This window comes from Episyrphus balteatus, chromosome 1 (assembly GCF_945859705.1).
Source record: "Episyrphus balteatus chromosome 1, idEpiBalt1.1, whole genome shotgun sequence".
Classification (NCBI taxonomy): Eukaryota; Metazoa; Arthropoda; class Insecta; order Diptera; family Syrphidae; genus Episyrphus; species Episyrphus balteatus.
The window spans coordinates 129,739,519-129,759,723 of NC_079134.1; the positions used below are offsets into that span (position 1 = coordinate 129,739,519).

Consider the following 20,205-nt stretch of genomic DNA (forward strand, 5'->3'; position numbering starts at 1 on the left):
GAGCTTAAGAATTGTTAAACAAAAAATAAATACATAAAAAAATTACCAAAATTGTTAAAAACAAAAAATATTTATTCGCGCAGTTAAATTAAATCACACAAAACACAAAAACGTCTCAAGTAATAAAATATCTTACACACCGATTGGATATAACTTAAAACGTTTATATTGATTGATTTATTGGTGGTGTAATATCAACAGTTTGGATGGTGCCTAAGTGGAAAAGTGCACATTTTTCGCGCAGTTTTATTGCGTGTAAATCGAAAAGACGCTCGTTCAAGTTAATACAGAATTTTAAACAAAGAAGTTGTCCTCAAAAGAGAAGCTATTATTGTTTCGCGCAGTTTCGAGAAGTGAAACTGATTGAATTTTAAACTAAATTCAGTAGAATTAGGACTTTAAAAGCAACCCCAGAAGTTTTCAAGGGTGAAATTGCTATTTGGTACCATATTTCGTGCAGTTTCGGGATCATACATTTTGAAGATTTTGAATCAAATTACTTCAGAACACGAAGAAAGGACATTTTGACTGGTGAAAATTGAAGAAATACGCATTTCTGGCAGTTTCGAGAAGTTGCTAGACAACATATTTGGTGTATTATTGAAACAAATAAGTTGCATTTGAAGGATAAAATATTTTTCTCAAAGACTTAAACAGTATTGTGAAGAAATTCATATAAGAGCTTTCATATTAAGAAGTTGCAAAACTACAAACTATCAAATACAAAATATCGAAGGATTTTTTCTATAATAATATATTCAATTTTGGACGTAGTACTTAATATTTTCAATAAAGTAGCTTAACAAGTACTTACTCTATATCTTTCTACAATACAAAAAAAAAAAAATCTACAACTTTACAAATTTCGTGCTCTTTCGAGAAGTTTTTTGAAAACAATAAAAACAAAAGAAAAAAATCAATTTTTAAGCAAAATAATTATATACGATACAATTACATCAGTAGAAGAAAAAAAATAAGCAACTTTCGTGCTGTTTCGAGAAGTTTCATATAAACACCACACATAAACAAAAAGTCCAGAAATTTATTGGTACCAAGAGAACAAAAATATTCTATTTGCTGAATTAACTGTGTTCAATTCTACAACAAGAAAAATACAAAAAAAAAAAACTCACCACATTGATTATATTCACCACAAACATCTAGAAATTAAAAAAAACTTCCTCAAAAAACACAAAAAACTTTAATTAGTTTTAAGTATTTGTAAAAATGGTTGTCATTGGTGATTCAAATAAAAATGCCGCCAATCAAAATGGCGGCGTTCATCCCGAAAAAATGAAAATGCTCAAGCAGGAGCTTTTCCCCGAGGTGACTTTCTGTAATATCTCTGAGCGTTCGACCAGCGTTGTAACCATCAATGGTTCTGGTGATAAAGGAACCGTAAAAAAACGCACACGTTTGATATCAAATGAATCTGGTGATTCAATAGAATCTTCAACATCATCGGATAAGAAAAAGCCCGAAATTCCCGATGGTGGATTTGGATGGGTTGTTGTCTTCGCTTCGCTTATGGTATCAATGATTGCCGATGGAATATCATTTTCTTTTGGTTTGATCTACACCGAATTGTTGGCATACTTTCATGAAAGTAAAGCAAAGACTGCATGGATTGGATCGTTATTTTTGGCAGTTCCACTTCTCGTTGGACCTGTTATGTCAAATTTGGTGGACAAATATGGCTGCCGTAAAATGACAATAATCGGAGGTTTACTATCCTCATTTGGATTTGCCTTATCGGCGATTGGAACTTCGGTAGAAATGTTGTATCTAACTTTTGGAATTATATCCGGATTGGGTTTGGGTATTGGCTATGTTACGGCTGTAGTATCAATTGCCTTCTGGTTTGATAAGAAACGAACTTTTGCCACGTCTATTGGAGCATCTGGAACGGGTATTGGAACTTTTCTATATGCTCCATTTACTCAGTGGTTGATTGATTATTATGGATGGAGGGGGGCAACCTTAATACTGGCCGGAACTATGCTCAATACCTGTGTGTTTGGAGCGCTGATGAGAGACCCAGATTGGTTGATTGAAGAAAATCGATTAGAAAGCCGATCCCAGAGTGTGACAACGTTTTCAAATTCAAGTGTTTGCTTGGAAGAGATTAAGAAGCTCCTTGAAACCGGTATAACCAAGGAAGCAGTATTGGACACTCTAGTGACGAACTACAATACCGAAGCGAATCAGCAAATTGGGGATCCTATGGCGAATAGTCTGAAGAAATATCGAAGTGAGCTATTTTTACCAACTTACTTGGGATCACAGGAGTTGGACAGTATCTATGAGGTCAAGAGTCTAAGTCGCCGATCTCTTCGTCAAAAAGTCGGTGCTGAAGCTCCATCAAGGGAAAACCTTCTATCAATGTCGTCAGCTGGAAATCCAACTGTTGCCGTTGTCTCAGGAAACGAAGACAACAAGAAACCCTATTTGGCCAGCATGGAAACTCTATCCCCATCAGAGAAGATATCCAACTTCTCCTTGCACACTCGTGATAGTTCAACTGACGAAGGTTACCTTACCCAAAAGCAAGGCAAAGAACATGAACGTTTCGCCAGCAGTCGTTATTCCCTAAATGAAAATATATTCGGAAATACCAACAATTCATTGGTAAACATTCGAAATAATTGTCATCGTCGTAATTCTTTGGATATTTTAAACGATGATCTGTATCATTGTTATTCGATGTCAACCAGAGACGAATCGACAGCTCTGATTGAGGCAAATGTTAATAAGCTAAACGGTACTGTGATTGTAATTCCTGAAAATGAAGTTGCACAATATAATAATGGAATAACGGGATTGCGAAGATTATCGAGGACAAAAAAATTCAACCGTTCGAATTTGCGTCGTAATGTTTCGATAAGGAATTCAAATTTCCTCAAGGATATGCGAATTCATCGTAATTCGATACATTATCGTGGTGCTCTATTGAATACACATCGTTATAGGTTGAGGGCGTCATCGTGTCCGAATATTTATAGGAATTCAATGACCACCATTGCTAAGGAAGTTGAAGATGTAAGTTTTTCGTTTTTGTTTTTGTTTTTGTTTATTCACCATATTAATCTAATTATTTTCTTGTATTATTTCCATAAAAGGGGCGATTTTTATTTGTGTGTTTTATTGGGGGGAAAAAATGTTTGTGTTTATGTTTGATCCTATTGTCTATTTGGAAAGAATAGAAAATTCCGAAAATCATGTGTCAGTAAACTAGAACAATGAATCATTGTTATTTCAGCTAGGAATAGTTCAGTTTTTGTGTTTACAGCACTTTCATTATGAGTATTGTATGGTCTGGGAATATATTTAGGCATTTTATCGTATCATCAGTCATCGCATATCTGAGTTCGTTTATATTTTTTTTTGGAATCTCTTTATATGTATTAATGGTTGTTTTTGTTGTTGGTTTTATTGATCACAAGCATTTATTTTGGTATTCCTTAATTTGGAAAGGTTTCTTTTACAGGGACGGAGCTAGAAATTTTAGGTTGTGTATTTGAATATTTTGAAACTTTGAGCTTTCTCAAGTCAAAAAAATTATTTTGCATGGAAATAAAAAGGATAGGTTTTTCCCCTATTTTTATTCATAAACCTTTGCTAAAACGTAATCTACAAACTATTACTTTAAGAGTATTTATTAAGCTCGTTTAACCTTTAAAAATCAACATAAATAACCTACTTCTACAAAAACAAATTCGGTTCTTAAAGGGTACAAAAATTAAATAATATGGAAAAATTACCTATAATAAAAAAAGTCGGATTTCTTAAGAAAAAAAAATTTTAATAACGAAGAAAAATGACAAAAATTTTTTCTCGGTTATTTATGAAATATTCTCAACCATGTTATACCATGTTTTGAAAAGAGAATTGAACACACCAACTTTTAGAGGGTAATTTGCCGAAACATCGTAGTGCATTTTTTTTTACACTACGGTTCATTGAATTGGAGTCATGTAAAATTTTTGAGTAGGTACTTAGTTGGACAAAAAAGTGATATTGCTTTAAAACTAATTCAGTTAAAAGTTTTGAATGCATTTTGGTAGCAGGGTTATTCAAGGTTCCGTAGCAAAAGAAAAAAATTGAGAAAACTTAAGATTTGTAGTCATGATATACATGAAAAACCGTCACAGGGTGACCATTTTTTGAATTTAAAACAATTTTAAACTCACAAAATACATACATGGCTGCGATTTTTTTTTTATTATTTTTCTGACAACTGTCACCACATACCCTATCTACCGTTTTCGTTTTGGGCGTTGACTTTTGGGACACCCTGTATGCTAGGTTTGAAATGGATAAAATGTGTGTAAAAAAAGTTCATTCTTTACAATTTTTCAAGTTAAAGCATTTACTATATTTTTAATGCATATCACCCATTGTTTAGAGAAACTAATACAGTTTTATTCATTTATTTAAAAGTACCCTAAAGTCGTCTACAAAGGGAGTTTCGAAAGCTGAATTGAGCTTTAGGGCTGAAATTTTGAACTGCAAAATGAGAACAATTCCCCGTGTTCTGCGGAATAAATCTTTTGCCAATGTCTAGCAGAGTACCGCAAGGCTCAATTTTGAATTCATCACTCTTCTCTATTTACATGAATGAAAAAGTTGTCATATTGATATGCTCGACGATTGTGTGGATGCAATTAATAGAGTTAGACACTGGACAGTTAAATGAGGTCTTAGGTACCTCTAATACCTTAAAAAGAAGTTTCTACCCGTGAATTAAAGTGGTTTTAGAATTTAGACTCATGGATACAGTTTAAAATATAGGCAATTTGCTTTAACAGAACCTTGAGCTGGAATGACACCATCAATCAAATTGTTAAAAAAACTTACACTACTAACAATTTTGCTTCTATAATGCTTTACAGAATCAACAATTGCATCTATAAAGCTTTATAGAACCAAAAGTGTTTGTCGGGTATGGAGCTCTTCGATTGTGCCAAACAAGAAGCTTATAAGCTTGATAGAGTAACAAGAAGATTGCTGTAATTTTCAATTTGAATGGAAAAATAGTCAAGCACCGAGCTGGGCATACAGAATATGTCTAGCTCAGTGCTTGACTATTTTTGTCAAACAACCTTCTGTAGCACATATACATACGTTTTTTATAATAAAAAAAGACTCGAACTAGCCCAGAGCCTAACAATTTAAGTTCAAATAACTGTTTTATTATCTTCTTTAATATTTGGATAAAAAGAAAACTCGACTCGATATTTGTCCTATTTTTTTTAACCAGTGCACAGTGGGTCACCTCCCATACAAAGTGCGGTCAAAAATATAATGACCATTTTTTTTTTTAATGAAACACCTGTATTATCATTTTATATGATTTATTATTGCAAAAAAATGCATCAAGTCAGTTTTTTAAAATTTTCGTTATTTTCAAGAAAAATAAAAAAAGGTAAAAATTTTTTTTTTTTGAAAATATAAAAAAAAATGGTTAATGCCGGAAATGGACCTGCCTGTCAGTCGAGCACTTTACCCTTACCCTCTAGTTCAGTCTTTTATAAAAATAATAGTGCCAAAAAGGAATTTTTTTAGTTTTACGTTGTATTTTTTTTTTCTCCGTGTATCGTCATTTAAACTCGTATTGCTCGAAAAGGGAATAAAAGTGTAAAAAACGGCGCTATTATTTCGAAAGCTAGGACGGTATTCTTCATTTGAGAACTTAAATTGTAGAGGGCACTCGAAGGCAAACCAACTAAATCTCTAATTTAATGAAAATTGAGCTAAATAAAAATTATTAAAATTGCTTCGCTAACGAGCCCCATTGCAATTAGCCTTAATGTTAATTAACAATATAATTTATGTTTTTAGAAAGTATTAACCTTCTCGTTTAATATCCATAACAATTTAATACTGTTCACAATTTTTAACACCCGCTATCACTATCGCAAGTTCACACCTTATAACTGCAGCGATTAAAAAACTGTACCTTTTTTTATATACCGACTTTGAATGGCTATTAAGAAATGAAAAAAAAGGGTAACCGTCAAATTTTTTTTGGTTTTGGTTCGATGGGAGATTGTAGAACGTTGTTTAATCATTGGATTTAAAAAAATTGACATTTACTTTTTTTATTTTTGACCTATGGCGGGACCCACTGTGCAGTGTTTTACCTTGCACCTTCATTCCTTTGATGAGTTTAAGTAAATAAATGAATTCATACTCGAAAGCTATCAAAGTTTCGTAAAAGTTTGGAAAAAACATTACAAACTGTTTCACTATCTACAGATCCTTTATTGGATTTATTTTGTCTCCTGAAAGTGGTCAGTTTCTTGGCATAAGGTTTGCCTTTATAAGTTCTAAATAACCAACAGATTTAAACTAAAAAAAAAATTGAATCAAACCAATATTTAATGTTCATTTATTAAATTTTATTTAAAATATACTTTTTTTTTATGAAAATGTTCCACATGGCACTAATAGTAAAATTAAAAACTTAATTGCCAAGACAATTTTTCAAATCATTGAGTAATTGGTCACTAGAAGACTTAAAGATCTCCACTGCATCCGTGAGACATTTTTGTTCTTCATCATTAATTGCAGCTGTCTGATTAAAATTAGAACTTATAACGCTCCTAGAAATGGCTTTTATGTCCTGCATTGCCTCTATACCAAAATCTACCTAATTTGTATGAATAAAAAAAGAGTAAACAATTATATCAAAAAAATATCCCCCAAAAAAATAGAACAACTTTCTCATACATGTCCACTCATACAATTGTAAAAATCTATTCCTTTTGGAATCGAACAATCATCGAAGAAGTTTTTTATCTGCGAAGTGCGTTCTTCAATTTCGGCACGTTCCTTAATCCCATCAATTTCCGTCAAATAGGACTCTCTTTTGTAGTGGGCGTTTCCATCACAAGCCTTTGTATTATATCGAAAATCAGATAACAAATCACCGTTATTGTTTGCAAATTCATCATAACAATAAATAGGGCCAGCCAAATTCCATGGGAGCATACTCCTCATATTTTTCATTGTTTCTTGGTTATGGTACATTACTTCGGAGTAGGCCTTATCAACAATAGAGTTGCCATATGATAATCCAACCTTATTTAAAAAAAAAATTAGAAAGACAACAATGTAAGGTTATTGAAATTAATGTATTCAAATTTTTTATAAAACACTACACTAGTCCAATACTAAAATCCTTACACTTAGAATGCACGAAAAGTAAGCCAAAACACTGATGCACTTCATTGTTTTTTAGTTATTTTTTTGTTTTTGATTTGAAACTGCTCAAGAGGAAGAAGCCGGAAAACTAATTGAATTCGATAGAAGTTCAAAGTTTTAATAACTTTTGCAATCAATATTTCTGTCATTTGAGACACCTGATATTTGTTTGTTTTTTCCAAGTACACTCTCGTAATACCTACAGAAATGTAATCAATTCAAACTTGTACAATACTTCAAAGAATTGATATGATTATCTGTTAAACAATTTGTTCGCTTCCTTTACAAGTTTAACAAAAAAAAAAGTCAACTATACAATTATGAGTAGCCACATCAATTGCATTTTTTGTTGGTCCGTGATATGTGTTGAAAAGACTCAGGACCGTAAAATGTGTAAATACAAATGTTGTTCGACTCTTACTAAAGCGAGCTCCTTCTCCAGATTGCAATTACCTAAGTTCAAATGGAACTTATCTACTTATCTCAAAACGACTAAGCAGCGATGTACGTTTTAATTAAATTGGAGGCTTTTTAAACTACCCATAAGAGGCAGTACCCCTAAAAAAAAATGTCTAGATGAATCTTATTCTCGCATAAACATTTGGGGCTCTACGTGAGAAAGTAAGCCACTTTCCCGATAAAAGGTCTTATGCCTTTGTGTAAATTCACAAACGCATCACGGCAGAGATGATTTGCGATCATTCTTGTAGCACGTTCATAAACGCAAATAATAAGCATCACGTAAAATGTCAATTGTTCATTATTGCAAAATTTGATAAACTGATGCACAAATATAAAAAAAAAAAAAACACCAAGAATTTCCTTGATAAGTTGGATTTGGAGTAAAAAAAGGCGGAAAAGGACAATGAAAAGTATTTAATCAAGTTCTAAATTAATTAATTTGATAAATATCAGGGAATATTTTACCAGCCCACAAATTAAACCACTAATACAAAACCAAATTATTTTAAGAAGGTGAATTTGAATGGCAGGCAGAAAATCGGAGTCAGTATTGTGGGGGGGAAAGTTCTTTGAGAGATAAAATGTTTGGCTCCAGATTTTAATTACAACAAAGAGTTTTTATTAGTGCATTTCTATCATTAAGCAAAAATTGTATTTAAACGTAAAACTTTTTGTCAATCAGCAACGCATTTTCATCAGCTGAACAACGATCAACATCGCAAAAAAAGCAGTGATGCGTAATCACTACCAAAAAATTTGACGTTTGTGAATTAATCATTTAAAAAGTTTTAGAAACAGAAATATTTCAAAAATGGAGTCCAATAATTTTTTTCCGACTTTGATTCGAAATCAGCTCAGAAAAGTATATTTTAGAGTTCTTGTGCCAAAAAAAGTTTAATTTTGCATATTACCAATATTATCATTGTAGCCAACCAACATAATTGAATTCGTCAGGTTAATACTAAAACAGTTTTAAACTTAAAATAGTTACCAAAATGTAATAAATTTAGAGTTGTACTTAAGTTATTGTGAGAACTTTTTCGATCAGATGAAACTAAACCGAAAAAATGTAAAACTCACGATCATCTCCGAAAATATATATTTTTGTCAATAACTTTTTATACAGATACATTAAAAAAAATTACAGAATACGTTTTTCTACAAAAAAAGACAAAAAATGCATTCTACAAGTAGCAGGAGCCGAGAAAATCACGAAAACGCATATTTCAAAATGGCGGTCAAACCACACATTTTTGAAATATCAAATTCAATTTTTTCCCAAAAATTCTCAGATGACCCATTTTCAACTCCGTTTTTCCTGTACTATTAATGCATATTAAAAAAAATTAATGCATTTGATTTCCATTACAAATTAAAAAAAAAAACGTTAAATTTCTTAAAACATATTGCAAGAAATTCGAAAATATTATGTAAAAAATAAAATGCACACTTCGCATTCATATATTTTTAATGCAAAATATTTTTATTTGCTATACAAATTTTACAATGGAGAAAGTGTTCAGTTTGCAATAAATATTTTTTTATGTAATGCATTTTTTTAAATTATATTTTGACAACCCTGGTTTTGTGTGCAATTATTAGGACTTTATATTGGTTTAAGGTTGATTTTATTGTTTTAACAGTGTTTTTGTTTTTTTTTGTCTATTACTATCTACCTGTATTTTTTATTTACTTCTCAATATCCTTTATAAGATTAAATCAACTAATAAATGTCATCTTTTTTTTCTTTTTTTTTCAGACATGGTATGAGAGTTTTGTTGATGTGATGAAATCGGCTTTTGATTTTTCCCTATTTTTGGATTTGAAATTCTCAATTTTCAACCTGTCAACTTTGTTGCTGTTTATTTGGTAAGTTATATTTTTTTCATTACACGGTGTAACACTCAAAATATACGCGGGCGGAGACCTATCAGGTTTTGTAGAGCTAGTCGCACTGAATACGAAACGGTATTTGAAAATCCCCTAACACCCCCAAAATCTGGAGTTACGGGCAAAAAACGGTTTTTTGGACCTTCATCCATTGAAAAAATTCTAGCTTCGACAATTTTTTACCCATTTTCGATTTTTTTACAGTTTCTGATAGAAGATAAATATACTTTTTTAACAATGTATAAAACATGTAACTCGGTTAAACCACTTAGAATTTATAAGCTGTCAAAGTTCAAAAATTCAATTTTTTTTGTCATTTGCCCAACTTCGGCATCAATTTAAAGTATATGTTTTCAAAACAACATGCTATTTAAAAAATATATTCTAAAACTATATCTATTTCCCAATTGATCGAGGTATTTTTTATGAAAATCACTTCAAAATTGGCTTAGAAAAAAAAAATTTTCGATTTCAACCCAGATACAGAAATTGGAACTTTTAGGTATAGAACAAAAATGTTGTTTCGGCACGTAGTAGGATAAGTTGGGCGCCAGGATTTGATGAAAGGTTTTTGTAGAGGAGCTCAATACAAACATTTTTTTTCTTTGGGAGGGGGGTCTATCTCCCCCCGTTTAGGTGGGAGGGGGCATTTTTCTAAAAAAAAATTATCAAAATAAAAAAAAATTATTAAAAAACAACGGCAACACTTACAGTAATAAATGATACCATTTCCAAAAGGCAAAATTGTGCATTTAATTCTAATTTTTAAATCAATATAATATTCCCAATAGTTTTTGAAATAATCGATTTCAAAGTTAAAAATAGGGGAAAAAATTTTTTTTAAAACTCATTTTATACTATTTTTGTCCAGACTGTGAATTTTAGTAAATAAATTACTTAAACAGAAAACTGCCTCAATTGATTCCTTATCGAACCGTGAAAACTATATGTTTCTACGTCTTCTAGTTTTTGAGAAAATTGAAAAATAAAAACAAATAAAAACAAAAAATATTTTGAAAAAAGAAAAATCTGATAAAATAATTTTTCAATTTTCCCAAAAACTAGAAGACGTAGAAACATATAGTTTTCACGGTTCGATAAGGAATCAATTGAGGCAGTTTTCTGTTTAAGTAATTTATTTACTAAAATTCACAGTCTGGACAAAAATAGTATAAAATGAGTTTTAAAAAAAATTTTTTCCCCTATTTTTAACTTTGAAATCGATTATTTCAAAAACTATTGGGAATATTATATTGATTTAAAAATTAGAATTAAATGCACAATTTTGCCTTTTGGAAATGGTATCATTTATTACTGTAAGTAATGCCGTTGTTTTTTAATAATTTTTTTTTATTTTGATAATTTTTTTTTAGAAAAATGCCCCCTCCCACCTAAACGGGGGGAGATAGACCCCCCTCCCAAAGAAAAAAAATGTTTGTATTGAGCTCCTCTACAAAAACCTTTCATCAAATCCTGGCGCCCAACTTATCCTACTACGTGCCGAAACAACATTTTTGTTCTATACCTAAAAGTTCCAATTTCTGTATCTGGGTTGAAATCGAAAATTTTTTTTTTCTAAGCCAATTTTGAAGTGATTTTCATAAAAAATACCTCGATCAATTGGGAAATAGATATAGTTTTAGAATATATTTTTTAAATAGCATGTTGTTTTGAAAACATATACTTTAAATTGATGCCGAAGTTGGGCAAATGACAAAAAAAATTGAATTTTTGAACTTTGACAGCTTATAAATTCTAAGTGGTTTAACCGAGTTACATGTTTTATACATTGTTAAAAAAGTATATTTATCTTCTATCAGAAACTGTAAAAAAATCGAAAATGGGTAAAAAATTGTCGAAGCTAGAATTTTTTCAATGGATGAAGGTCCAAAAAACCGTTTTTTGCCCGTAACTCCAGATTTTGGGGGTGTTAGGGGATTTTCAAATACCGTTTCGTATTCAGTGCGACTAGCTCTACAAAACCTGATAGGTCTCCGCCCGCGTATATTTTAAAACCTCATTTTTGTAACACCGTGTTATTTATCTTAAGTATTTTACTATTAATCATTATGAAAATGAATTTATTTTAAGTGTAAACAAAAAGAAAACATTTTCTATAAATAAGCCCTCGTGTATCATTTTTAAAAATAAAAATTTTAATAAAACAACAAATTATTAACGAAGAATAAGAGACATTTCACGTATTTGAAGGTATTTCGCCGTCAAGGCAGTCTATATATTATTATATAGAAAACAACTTTAAAACAAAATAAAAATATATAATTTTAATGATATATATTTTTTTAATTTGAAAAGTCGCCAAAAAGATTATTTTGTTTTAAATGCGTGACGTAGGTATTATACACATGGAAGAAATGTACTTATTTTTGTTTAAATAAACGCAGGAAAAAGACGGAAGGACGTTTTGTTTTATCAATAATGGTTGACTTGTTAAACCATTGAGAAGCATTGATGCAATTCAAAATTTGTTTAAATAAGGTCATTTTCTTGTTGAGCTTATAAATCTTGTGTTTTGCAATAGATTTCAAAGAAAACACTGCCGAACACTAAAAAATTTTCTAAACCGATGTTAATCATTTCTTACTAAATGGAGCGTGCTGATTTCGAAAACAACAAAAGTTTTTTTCTAGCAGCTCTAGTTTTTAAATTACACTGCCAAACACACAAACATTTTTCAGGCCGTTGTTTATCATTCCTTATTAAATTTAGGGTGCTGATTCTATAAACGACATTAGTTTTTTTCTAGCACCTCTTGTTCTTCAATTCTTCATACATGAAAAGGTATAGAAATTCATACAATTTTTTTTTGTTCATTTTTTTGTATTTAAAAAAAATTTTTGTATTTTTATTTTACTTACTAAACCGAAATACAGCAAAACTTTAAAAACGCTTGTTTAAAAAAAAAAATAGTATAAAATCACCCCCAAAATGTGAAAAATTAAAATATCTAAAAAAACTAGATTTCCTAGAAAGAAACCAGTGTGATTTTTGGGCCAAGTGAACCCAAATGCTTAGGTTCGACAAAAAATTTTCTCGAAAATGTTAACAAACAGTTAAAATAAGCATAACTTTAAAATTAGTATGAAATTGCCCCCAAAATGTGCAAAACTTAAATATTTCAAAAAATAGAGCTCCTAGAAATAAATAAATGTGATTTTTATATTTACTGACCCTAAATACATTAAATTTAATAAAAAAAATTTCTGGAAAATTCTAATAAACGTTAAAAATAAGGGAAACTAAAAAATTAGTATGAATATTCCCCAAATATGAAAAATTAAATATTTCAAAAACTAGAGCTGATAGAAAGAAAAAATATCATTTTTGAGCTTATTGAACCCAAATCTATAAAATTAGATATACATAAATCTTTCTGGAAAATTTTAAAAAGTTGAAAATTATTGGCCAGTGTTATTAATACAAATTCATACACATTTCTTTTTAAATTTTAATTTTTTTTTTTATTTTACTAACTGAACCGAAATACATAATTCCGGCTCCTTGGAGGCTTACGAAAGTTAAATCCTTAGGAAATTTAAAACAAAATTCACATAAAATGTATCGTAGTATTTTTTAAATGTTTTTAATTTGTAAAGTTTAACATATTTGTATTTTCTCATTAAAGGTTCATTATTCCCTATTTCTACATCGTTGAACATATGAAAACCTACAACTATACGGAAGAAGATAGTGCTCATTTGATTTCGATAATTGGTATCTTTAATACAATTGGTATGATCGTACTTGGTTTTATCGGTGATCGTCCGTGGCTGAATGTAAATATTTGTTATGCTGTTTGCATGGTTTGTAAGTATCTTTTTATATTCTATTAAAACAAACAACTTTAACAAGAGCATCTGTATGAAAGATTTAAATTTCAAAACCATTAACATTTTTTTTTTTCTTTGCAGTATGTGGGCTGTCAGTTGCCTTAATACCAATTTTTGTCGAAAGTTACATAACACTTGTTGGTCTATGTATGCTGTTTGGTTTAACGTTCGCGAGTTCATTTTCGTTTACACCCAGTATTTTAGTGAGTCTGGTTGATTTGGATGATTTTACGTGTGCATATGGTTTGGTGCTATTGGTGCAAGGACTTGGAATTATTGTTGGTCCACCATTGGCTGGTTTCATCTATGAAGTTACACTGAGGTATGTAAAACTTTAAGTTCTACAACATTTTTTTTTTTAGATAAGATAAAGGTTATTTTTTATTCCATATAAACTTACACTTTAAAAACAAAAACCTTGACATTTATTGCATTAAATTACCATTAAGGATTTACAGCTATAAATTGACAAATTTTAAACTTAGTTTTATATAAAATCTTGTTCTATGTTAAAAACTAGCTCAGCCAATATTTAAAATTGAAAATTCTAGTGTCATCTTATTGAAATTGCAAAATTTGAACATCCACTCAACTATTTTTTTAAATGAGTCAATAATATGGCTTCGCGGATAAGTGTCACTTAACTGGAGGAGCACTTGATTCCAAACCCAAAATTATTGTTTATTTGTTTTATAAATTTAAGTTGTATAAGGTTTTACAGGTTTTTCATATGACAATCAAAAAATCTGAAGTCGAACTACGGCATACGTACGTTAACGTATTGACGCTTTATGTCTCTATCATTTTCTTCTTATGTCGAATTCCTTGCAATTTTTTGAATCGCCTCAAAAAAATCGAATTTTTGGTGTTAAAAAGGAACATGAAAACAGACCGAATTCTTTTTGCGATTGGATGTGTGTCATTTGACAACAATTTTTACACGAACGTCAAGCTGAAACCAAAACAATTTCTGCAAAATAAAACCAGAGATTCCTTTGATCAATAATTTTGTTTATTTTCTTCGGTAATATAGATTTATTTTAATCAGAATCAAAGGGAAATTGCAGTTATTATTAAGATCTGAGTGAAGATGAAGTAGAAGGTTATTATTTTGGCCGTATGCTGTGGTTTTACAGAGAAAAAATTTTCTGGCGACAATTACGAGAAGAAAAGTCACAGTAATTTAACTTTTTCACAAGAACTATTCCAGAAAAAAATATATTTTGATCGCACATTGTTTTTTTTTATTTATTTCATATTTTTCCGCAAAAAAAATACGATATTCAATTAAAATTTACTCTTTATTTGAAGTTGGTGTTCTCAAATAAACAAACAACACGAAGAAAACTTTCAGCTTGACGTTTGAGAAATGTCAAATGTTCCAAGTGTGTGTGTAAATCCGTGTAAATCTCTCAAAAAAGAGGGATTAAAAAAAATTCGAATTCTGCTTCATTTGAGCCGAAAATTCGATTTTTCAATTGAAAGGAATTCGACATTATTAAATAGAGAGAGCAATAGTCAAAACGTTCACAAACGTACGCCATAGTTCGACCCCTGGATTCAAGGGAAATTTTAAATTTAACCGATTTTGAAGTGAAAACTTCTTTAGTATCGTAGTGATTTGAAACAAGATGAAACGAAAAAGCGACACGAAAAATCAATTGATCATACCTTTTTTTTTTGTTATAATAGATAGATGAATGAAATTTATACAGTAGATAGGTAATTAAATATTTACGATTGTGCAAAATTTCAATTAATTTCATATTCAAAATTCTGAGATAACGGTGAAAAGATGTTCTTTTTCTAAACACGTTATATCTTTTGATCTAGAGCACATAACAAATTTATTTAACTTTAATACGCATGCTGATAATATTACCTTTCATTTAATATATCACACATAACGGTACGTGCTCTACAAGTTATATAATCTTTAATTGAAAAACTTGAAAAATACCTCAAAACACCTGTGAAGATTTGTTGCCGATGACCAGTCAGCAGTAGAGAAAGTACCGTAATTTCAGTTTGAAATTTCCACATGGTTGGCTTTAAAAAATGTTTACTTTTTTTGTAGGCATGGTAGAAATATGATTGAACCGTCATATAAAAAGTGAAATAATAATGATATAAAATTTATTATAGGTTGTCTTTTAAAAAATGGATTTAATGGCGTTAGAAGAGAAAAGAGATTGATTGTTTTGCTTTTTTTTTATGAAAACTAATTGGGTTAGAAAAATTCTAGCTCTTTTTGTAGATGTTGTATAGACATGGTCGATATAAATATTTTGAGCTGAAACAATAAGCTTTCAGATGGTATAAAATGTATTGTAGGTTTTCATATAAAAAAAGTAATGGAATTAAAAAAAAGTTATATTTTTCGATTTTTTTTAAATGATTTTTAAGGTTTCACTTTAACCACGTGTGAATTGCACACATGATTTTTTTTTTTTTAATAATACATCAGACCTTTTCAAGTTTTGTTTTTTGCATCATTTAGATTTTACGTAGAATCTTAAAATGTGTCAAGATGGTAAGAATTATAGTATGTACTTTTAAAGAAAAAAAACTAAGTTTTATATTGAGAGGCGATGTTAACCCTTTCGAACTCAAGCTATGATAATCAATATTAAAAAATGTTTTTTCGGTATTATCGGGTCAAAAACATCACAACTAAGAATTATGAATAGCAAAAAAAAATTTTCCAAAATAATAAATAGCAAAACTAGTGTGTTATTCTCATGTTGCATGTAAGTAACATGCACAGCTTATGACCACCAAAAAAAGTCGGAGAACTGAGAAAATAACTTTTTATGAATAATGTATGCTACTTCTTCTAAGCAAAAAAACAAAACACTTTCTGCATTAACATTTTTTATATCTTTTTTTCAAAATTATGACCATATATAAAAAAAAAAAATTTTGCAAAAAAAAAAAATGTGAATTTCAGTCTCTTTTTCGATAAAAAAAAAAATTAGAGGTATGATATTTGACTAACTTTTTGTAATAATCCAGTAACTAGGCATTATTATCTTTCAATTAAGCCATCGAAACCTTAAAAATTGTTTAATTTAATATTTTTTACGAATTTTTAAAAAAATGTTACATGAGAGTAACGCTGGGTCCGAAAGGGCTAATACCCGATGACCCCCTTATTCTCTTAAAGTTCCATAATTTTGATATTTAAGAATATATTGATGTTTAATAAACATCAAATTTTCAAAGTTTACTATTTCCAAAAAGTTTCGTTTATTTCGTCCATTTTTTTCATATATTTGTTTAAAGGGTTTCAATAAAATTTTCAGGGCTTTTGGAAACTTTAATAGGTTTTTCTGAAAATCGCAATAACAGGACAAGTTTTTAAAATGTTCCTGATAAAACCAACTGCTTTTAATGATTTTTTTTTCCGTGGGTTGGTGTTGAAATCTTCAAAAGATTCTATGAGGACCGGAAAACACGTGCTCATAGATATGTGGGACTCTTAACGACTAAAACCACCTCCTCCTCCCGATTGCAACTAAGTTCAGATGGAACTTATCTAGCAATTTATCTTTCTCGAAGTTAAGTTACGTGTTGTAGGTAACTTTCCGGTGAAAGTTCCTACTGATGATATTTAGAAATAGCTAAATAACATTTTTTTTTTTTAAATTAAATCATTAAAATAATGGTTCAAATTTTGTTTATCAAAAAATAAGTATTTTATAGGAAATTAAACAAATAAAATCTATAAACATTTACATTTATATGTATTAATCAATGTCGATATTTTGAAATAAAAAAATTAAATTGAAAAATTTCACTGTACCTACCAAAGCGGAAGGTTTAGTCCTTCGCAAACGTCCTACTAAGTTTGTCTCGTCGAGAATTTCTAGTATTGTTCTATTAGTATGTTCGACTAACCGTTTTCTATGCTTTCGGGCAAAAGTTTTTATTTCTTCCAAGATCCCTGTGAAAATCTTCGTTTCTTATTCATATATCACGGCGCATTTACAAATGATCTTAATAATTTATTTTCAAAAGTTTGTAATCTATTTAAATTTGTATCGCGGGTACAACCCCAGAGCTTTTAAAGATTAAAAACATTTAAATAGATATTTTATTATATTAAAAATATTGCCCTTTTTAATTTTCTTACATTTCATTAACATTAAATTAATTAATCTATTATAATTTTTTACAAACAAGCTTTTACCATTAGAAATATACGTGCGACCCAGTCGTGCAATTTATTTGTTTGTTGAAAGATTCTCGAGGTTTCCTGTTATATCATAGAATTATGCTAATTTAATGTTGAAATCACAAAACAAAAAAATAACAAAAACGCTACAAATCATCTTATGCAACTTTAGTTATTTGAGTATTTAAGAACAGAAACTTAAAGAACTCTATAGTTTAAAAGAGACTGATTAAATAAAAATTTTGATTCTGAAATTCTCAAAAAACTAAAGAACATAGCATTAAGAGTCTTCTCACTTTATTTAATCGAACTTGTTCAATTTTTATTTAAGTTCTTTTACATCTGATTTGGATCCAAAGTCTACTGCGTTGAGCTAAGAAAATATTAATAATAATGAAAAAAGAGGTTTTTGTGGAAGATCATAGATAAATATACATATCGTCGGTGAAACCAGAAAAGTGTGTAACTCCAAATTTTCTGAAAATTAGGTTTGAATGCCATCTGTTAGACAAACCTGATATCTACCGTTCCTTAAACTCGGAATCCCCTTAAAGTTCATAGTTTTTATTTTATTAGCAAATTAGAAAATGAAAACTCATACAAATGCCTTCAAAACGATTTTGTTTTTTTGCTCTCCTATAAAATTTGCTAAAATGGAGTTACACACTTTTCTGGTTTCATCGACGATATGTACTAGGTTTATTTACCCGATTTAAATTGTCATACAAAAACACTCTAACATTTTTCTTTTTCATTTCAGGTGGGATGATTCGTTCTATGCCGCTGGATTCTTCATAGCTTTATCCGGAGTTCTTGCCTATTTAATTGAGTTTTTCGAAAGAAGAGAAAAACGTCTAAAAGGAAGTGATAGTGATTCTTAGGAGCACAAAGGCAGTCTTTATAATAATATTATAAGAAAATTCAATTAATTTTGTATATGAAATAATTATTTCTTTATATTTCGTTGTCCTAATAAGAGAAAAAAAAAAACAAAAAAATTACTTTTTTATCTGATAATTAATTTTAATTAAAATTAAAATCTTTAAACAATATACTTAAAACAAAAAAAAAAAAAAACATATATAAATTTATTTGGACAGTGCATCACTGCCCTTCGGACAACAACATAGAAATCCTAAATTTCTAACCGAAGAACAAATTGTTAAAAAAAAAAATAAGAATCGAAATTATTACTTTAACAAACAAAAAATTTATATCTACAAATTATAAATAAATAAAAAAAAACAATAATAGTTTTTAAAACTAATAATTAAAATCATATAATATTGCCGATATACAATCATCTCGAAAGCCGATTTACTAATTTTTTGAGATATTTCGTTCTCAAATTAGCACCGTTTTATACTGTCACAACAATAAAAAAAATTCAAATTAAACAAAGAAATTAAAAAAAAAAACAACATTTAAGGCAAAAAAAATATGAATAATAAATATTTTGTTTTTGTTTTTTGAATAAAATACCTACCTACTTGAAAATTTCTAATGCACAAATTTAAAATCAATAACTAAATCATAAGAGTTGAAATTAAATAAAATTAAATTAAAAAAAAAATAAAACAAATTTAATAAATAAATAGAAATAACTTCTTTTCAGTATAAAATTCATTTGCATTAATAAAACAGTAACCATAAATAAAAAATGTTATATTTTCTTATACATATTTTTATTTTTTGGGATTTCCCATAAATTCATCTCTCTTCTTACTGACATTGCAGTTTATTATCTACTACATGCTACATACAAAAGTGAAATTTTCAAAGTATTATTAATTCTTAATATTAATTTAAAAAATAAGTTGTAATAGCTTTACTGTATATAGAAAAATTTATTATAAAAAAAAGAAACTGATTTCTGTTCTTATGTTTAAAAGAATTTTTTTTTAAGATTAGTTTTATTTTTATTTTGTTAAAATAAATTCATTATTTCGTTTTTTTTTTAGTTTTTAATTTTTACTTTAGAATTAAGAAGAAGAATTATAAAATCAAGGTTAAACAAATATAAATAAAATTTAAGTCTACGAAATTAAATACGACATTGTAATTAAAATAAAAAGTCTAAATTAAACGATAGCATAAATAAATTGTTTTGTGTTTTACATTTTCTGCAAAAGAAGTATTAAAATGTGTTTGGGTAAGTTTTTTTATTATTGCCATTGATGAAAATGCGAGCAACTCAGACTTTAATTGACTCCCACCTATTTATATTCAAGAAATGGCGAAACGTCTATTTATACATTAATTTTTAAGCTAGCAAGATCCGAATTGATTAATAGAGCTTAGTGACCTTTCTTTTGATGTCTCACTCGATGGATTTGAAGACAATTTTTAAAAATTCGTTTTTTTTTAGACAAGGGCCTTGGATAATTTTCGAAAATCTTAAAAAAATAAATTTGTAATTTTATTCGCTGAATGGATAGGCATGTTCACTGTGATCTCATATCTGTAAACCAAAACATGTTTCGGGACTTTGATCAGAAAATAACTGCTTTCGAATGAAAAAAAAATCGATTGCAAATAATTCAGCAACCCGAACTCCTACAAACTTTTGGTTTTCAGTTATGAATAGAGTCTAAAAAGTACTTTCTTTTGATATCTCAT

General features: G+C 29.1%; 2 protein-coding genes across 2 annotated transcripts; one reads left to right on the plus strand and one right to left on the minus strand.

Moving 5' to 3' along the window:
- The first annotated feature begins 57 nt into the window (after positions 1–57).
- Positions 58–18,767, plus strand: LOC129907258 (uncharacterized). The gene is made up of 5 exons (XM_055983374.1): positions 58–3,039; positions 9,428–9,537; positions 13,205–13,386; positions 13,491–13,731; positions 18,347–18,767. Exons 1-5 carry the CDS (start codon positions 1,228–1,230, stop codon positions 18,465–18,467), a joined length of 2,466 nt encoding a protein of 821 aa, XP_055839349.1. The 5' UTR covers positions 58–1,227; the 3' UTR covers positions 18,468–18,767.
- On the minus strand, positions 6,380–7,333 carry LOC129907261 (uncharacterized). The gene is made up of 3 exons (XM_055983380.1): positions 7,189–7,333; positions 6,733–7,083; positions 6,380–6,652 (listed from the first exon to the last, which is right to left on the minus strand). Exons 1-3 carry the CDS (start codon positions 7,231–7,233, stop codon positions 6,467–6,469), a joined length of 582 nt encoding a protein of 193 aa, XP_055839355.1. The 5' UTR covers positions 7,234–7,333; the 3' UTR covers positions 6,380–6,466.
- Positions 18,768–20,205: the final 1,438 nt, after the last annotated feature.

Coding starts and splice junctions, on each gene's coding strand:
- LOC129907258 (XM_055983374.1), top strand. CDS start 1,228: ATGGTTGTCATTGGTGATTCAAATAAAAATGCCGCCAATCAAAATGGC. Junction 3,040..9,427: donor TTGCTAAGGAAGTTGAAGAT/GTAAGTTTTTCG, acceptor TTTTTTTTTCAG/ACATGGTATGAGAGTTTTGT. Junction 13,387..13,490: donor TTATGCTGTTTGCATGGTTT/GTAAGTATCTTT, acceptor TTTTCTTTGCAG/TATGTGGGCTGTCAGTTGCC.
- LOC129907261 (XM_055983380.1), bottom strand. CDS start 7,233: ATGAAGTGCATCAGTGTTTTGGCTTACTTTTCGTGCATTCTAAGT. Junction 7,084..7,188: donor ACTTTTCGTGCATTCTAAGT/GTAAGGATTTTA, acceptor TTTTTAAATAAG/GTTGGATTATCATATGGCAA. Junction 6,653..6,732: donor ACAATTGTATGAGTGGACAT/GTATGAGAAAGT, acceptor CATACAAATTAG/GTAGATTTTGGTATAGAGGC.